This window comes from Pipistrellus hanaki (assembly GCF_964339955.1).
Source record: "Pipistrellus hanaki genome assembly, chromosome: 1".
Lineage (NCBI taxonomy): Eukaryota > Metazoa > Chordata > Mammalia > Chiroptera > Vespertilionidae > Pipistrellus > Pipistrellus hanaki.
This window is the reverse complement of record NC_140503.1, coordinates 84,128,829-84,133,615: the sequence shown is the minus strand read 5'-3', so window position 1 is coordinate 84,133,615 and position 4,787 is coordinate 84,128,829. Positions and strand designations below refer to the sequence as shown.

The following is a 4,787-nucleotide window of genomic DNA, read 5'->3' as shown; positions in this document are numbered from 1 at the left end:
TCCTCTTCCCTCCTTGCTCCCTAGGCTTAGCCTTGACATTGACCAAAGCACAGTTGATGTGGTCTGAGTCCTTCCGGAGAGCACACCCCCCCCCCCCCAAGGGAAGCCCCTTGGAAGGAAGGGCAAGGTGCCTGCAGGCTTGGTATTTGTCTTCTCAGCACTGCAGGCAAGCCCCTCTCTGCGCGCCAATACGCAGGGCTGCTGGCTCCGAGGCCACAAAAGAGGTCACACAGAAATGTGGCCCAACACGGGGGTGCCCTGAGCTCTCTTTTGCTCAGTGAGGGACGTAGGTGGCAAGGAAAGCAAATGTCAGCATCGAAGTTGGCTTTGTATTGGGGGCGTACAGAGCAGTCCTCCAGGAGAGGATTGAAATAAAAAGCCAATAAGAAAACAACTTTCCTACTACAATTGCCGTCAATGGAAAGGGCGCCTGAGCTGCTGAATTATATCGTTCAAAGTGCCTGTTCATCACTGGGAGCTCCTTCTCTGCAAGGAGGGGAAATAACATTTGAAAACAAAAACCAAATTCGAGAATCCTCCTTCACCGCCCCCGCAGTGTCTTGGAGGCCCCAGCCGCTGGAGAGCTCCCCATCCCACCTCCCAGCCCCAAGGTCGGAGAGGAAGCTAAAGCAGCCCCCAAAACAACACAACACAAAACAACAAGACATGTAACATCCATGGGCAAAAAGCAGAGTGGGTCTCAGGCATGGCAGCGCGCAGAGCTGCGCTGCCCTGTGGTCCGGGGGCCAGAGGCCCGGCCTGGCTGGGAGTGGGAGGCAGATGCCTGGGGACTGGCTGGGGACCGCCGTCCGCGGCTCCTCCTCTCCAGGCGCCCAAGGACCCTCGAGGTGCCCGGCTCACACTTGAAGCCTGGGAACGCGCAGACAGGAAGCCCACTTCCTCCTAAGCAGTTTCTCGCTCGCCGCCGCGGGATGAGAGGCGTCCAATTGAAGCAGAATGATCCTCATCTGCTAATATCCAGCGTGGCCACAAAGCGGCTGGCCATTTACGCCGCCACTTTAAACAAAGATATTTGGTTATTCCCGAGGAAGCAAGTGCACTTTTGCATGGCTGCGCCCCGGGAGGAGGACAGCCTCAGCCCAGCCTCCCGCCCGCCGGGCTGCTCCGGCCTCGGGACTCGCCCCCTCCGGGCCAGCCGGGCCCGCCGCGGGGGTTCAGGCTCAGTTCACCCGGGACGCGCCCTGCCCACACCCTCCCAGGAGCTTCCGAGGGGAGATCGGCGCGACCCTGGGCTCGGGCGCTGGGGCTGCGATGTCCTTGGAAAGTCAGCGCCGGTCCCGGAACCCCGCGCCTCCAGGCGGTGGGCGGGGGTCGGGGACCCCAGGTTTGTGTGAGGAGGGGCAATGTAAGTGGCGGCCCCTAGCGTCCCCCCTCCCCGCTGCCTCCCAGCTCCACCGACCAGTGACGCGCTTGCCCGGGCCAGGGGGTGGAGGTGGGGAAGGAAAGGGAACCGCGGGTGGGGTGGGGTGGGGTGGGGTGGGGTGGGGTGGGGAGCGTGTTGGGACGGTGGGGGGGCGGTCTGCAGAGAAGACCCTGAGCTGGAGGGAGGGACGCGGGGATCTGGGCCATCCCCCGAGGCAGCCAGCCGCTCCCCTGCTCAGCGCCCCCTCCGCCCGCCCGCCCGCGGGGAGTCTCTCCTGGGTAGAGAAAAAGGGGGCGGGGAGCAGAGGTGTCCCTCTGACGGGGGCAGAGGCAGACAGACTGACAGACACGCCGCCGACAGCGCGGCTCCAGGGTTCGTCCCGACTCGCGGGCTCCTTCGCCGGCGATTGGGGCTCCGCGCCGCGCCGCCCGCCGCCCGATGTGGCCCGGAGGCTGCGGGAAGGCGCGGGGCTGGGAGGCCGCGGCGGGAGGGAGGAGCAGCCCCGGCAGGCTCAGGTGAACCCCCAACTCAGCCCTCGGCCCCCTCCCTCCACACACCCGCCTCCCTCCGCCTGGGGAACCCCACCACCACCACCACCACCACCACCACGGAACGGAGCGGTTCACTTTGTAACAACTCCCAAAGTTGGTTGCAAAGCAGCATTCACCTTCCAGCCTCACCACCATCCCTCCTCCATCCCTCCTCCTCCTCCTCCTCGGGGCTACTCCGTACCCCACACCTCTTGCCCTCCCTCTCTCGGTCCCCTCCTCCTTCCCCTCCTCCGCCGCCGCCCCCTCCCCCGCACGCCGCCCGCACCCCACAAACTAAGGGGACAGGGGGGTTGGGGGAGGGGAGAAAAAATGCTGTGCGGGTCGAGTGTCCGTCCCCCCCCTTTCTCCCTCTTTGAAACCCTAAAAAAAAACCCTGACAAGTGAAACTTAAAGGTGTTTACCTTGTCATCAGCATGTAAGCTAATTATCTGGGGCGAGCTGTGGGCTCCCATTGTCTCGGTGCCGCGGCGCGCACGCCCCGCCTCTGGCCGCTGCCTAAAGCCTGGCGCCGGCCTAAAACAAACGCGGGCGGCCCCCGAGCCGCCACTCGAGCCAATTAAGGCGGACTCGGTCCACTCGGTTACGTGTCCCTCCAACAAGATCGGCGCTAAGGTAACACCGGAATATTTGGCAGAGGGAGAAAGGAGAGAGAGAGAGGAAAAAAAAAAAAAAAAGCAAGCAGTGAGCGAGCCTTCGCCTTCCCCCTCTCCCTCTTTTTTTTTTTTTTTCCTCCTCTTCCTTCCTCCTCCAGCCACCGCCGCCGAATCATGTCGATGAGTCCCAAGCACACGACTCCGTTCTCAGTGTCTGACATCCTGAGTCCCCTGGAGGAGAGCTACAAGAAGGCGGGCATGGAGGGCGGCGGCCTGGGCTCGCCGCTGGCGGCGTACCGGCAGGGCCAGGCGGCCCCGGCCATGCAGCAGCACGCGGTGGGCCACCCCGGGGCCGTCACGGCCGCCTACCACATGACGGCGGCGGCGGTGCCGCAGCTCCCGCACTCCGCCGTGGGCGGCTACTGCAACGGCAACCTGGGCAACATGAGCGAGCTGCCGCCCTACCAGGACACCATGCGCAACGCCGCCTCGGGCCCCGGATGGTACGGCGCCAACCCGGACCCGCGCTTCCCCGCCAGTAAGTGAGGCCGCCCCGCGGCGGGGGCCGCGCGCGCCGAGTCGCGGGAGCAGCGGAGAGAGGAGCCGCCGGGGAGGCGCGGCGCCCGCCGGCTGCGCTGTGCGCGCCGGGGAGCGGGGAGCCGGGAGCGGGGAGCGGGGAGCGGGGAGCGGGGAGCGGGGTGGGCGGCCCGGCCCGGCCGCGCCGGGGAGTCGGGTGCGGGGCTGAGGGTCCGAGAGACTGGGTAGCGGGACTCTCGGGCAGGCGCTGGCATTGGGCATCTCCCAGGTGAGGCCAAACAAGCAACAGCTCCGCTGTGCGCTCGAGACCTCGCAGCGCCCACGGGGGTGCCCCCTCACTTAGGAGCGGGAGCGAGCGGGGTGCCTAGGGGTGCGGCCTGTCCGGGCGGGGAGCTCCGGAGCCGGGACGCGCCACCCAGGCGCCAGACGGCCTCTCCCCGGTCTCACCAGGTGGCAGGGCGCGCGGCTCCCGAGCGGGACCTACATGGTCCCCGCAAGTGCCCGCGGCGGGCGCGGGGGCCGCCAGGAGAGCGCGGCCGAGGCGCAGCGCTTCAGGGGGACTCTGGCTTTCTGAGTACCTCTGTCTCCTCAACTCCCAGAGTTGTGGTCTTGCCGTCGAGCCCCACCTCCTGGCCTGGGCCCATTTCGCCACCAGGTTCCCGTTAACCCCGCGACTCCAGCCACGGCTGAGCACGAAAGGAACCACTGTGTGTGTGTGTGTGTTTTGGGGGTGGGGGTGGAATACTGAGACTGCTGGAGGTAACGGGGTTGAAGCGGGAACTCTCCAGGCATCCCCTCGACGGTCGTGGCCAGGGCAGGCGCTGGCGATCCCCGCTGTGGGGCCTCTCGGGGCGAGGCGGCCTAGGGGAGGAGGGCGCCGTCGGGGCCGGGGCCGGCCGAGGGTCCGGATGGATGGGAGAGGTGGCCCGGCCCGGCCCGGCCCGGCCCCGGCCGACGCTGTGCCGTTTGTCGCTTACAGTCTCCCGCTTCATGGGCCCGGCGAGCGGCATGAACATGAGCGGCATGGGCGGCCTGGGCTCGCTGGGGGACGTGAGCAAGAGCATGGCCCCGCTGCCCAGCGCGCCGCGCCGGAAGCGCCGGGTGCTGTTCTCGCAGGCGCAGGTGTACGAGCTGGAGCGGCGTTTCAAGCAGCAGAAGTACCTGTCGGCGCCCGAGCGAGAGCACCTGGCCAGCATGATCCACCTGACGCCCACGCAGGTCAAGATCTGGTTCCAGAACCACCGCTACAAGATGAAGCGCCAGGCCAAGGACAAGGCGGCGCAGCAGCAGCTGCAGCAGGACAGCGGCGGCGGCGGCGGCGGGGGCGCGGGGTGCCCGCAGCAGCAGCAGCAGCAGCAGGCGCAGCAGCAGTCGCCGCGCCGCGTGGCGGTGCCGGTCCTGGTGAAAGACGGCAAGCCCTGCCAGGCGGGCGCCCCGGCCGCGGGCGCGGCCGGCCTGCAGGGCCACGCGCAGCAGCAGGCGCAGCAGCAGGCGGCGCAGGCGGCGGCCGCGGCCATCTCCGTGGGCAGCGGCGGCCCCGGCCTGGGCGCGCACCCGGGCCACCAGCCGGGCAGCGCGGGCCAGTCCCCGGACCTGGCGCACCACGCCACCAGCCCCGCGGCGCTGCAGGGCCAGGTCTCCAGCCTGTCCCACCTGAACTCCTCGGGCTCGGACTACGGCACCATGTCCTGCTCCACCTTGCTATACGGTCGGACCTGGTGA

At 67.9% G+C, this 4,787-nt stretch overlaps 1 protein-coding gene across 2 annotated transcripts; it reads left to right on the top strand.

Moving 5' to 3' along the window:
* Nucleotides 1-1,822: 1,822 nt before the first annotated feature.
* Nucleotides 1,823-4,787, top strand: NKX2-1 (NK2 homeobox 1; the record flags this gene model as incomplete). 2 transcript variants are annotated; one of them, XM_084874906.1, is made up of 3 exons in its annotated part: nt 1,823-1,899; nt 2,687-3,066; nt 4,045-4,787. In XM_084874906.1, the coding sequence occupies 3 exons, from the start codon at nt 1,823-1,825 to the stop codon at nt 4,785-4,787; spliced, it is 1,200 nt and encodes a 399-aa protein (XP_084731032.1). The 2 variants fall into 2 exon arrangements, with proteins under 2 accessions (XP_084731032.1, XP_084731033.1); XM_084874907.1 differs by lacking the exon at nt 1,823-1,899 and adding an exon at nt 2,418-2,547.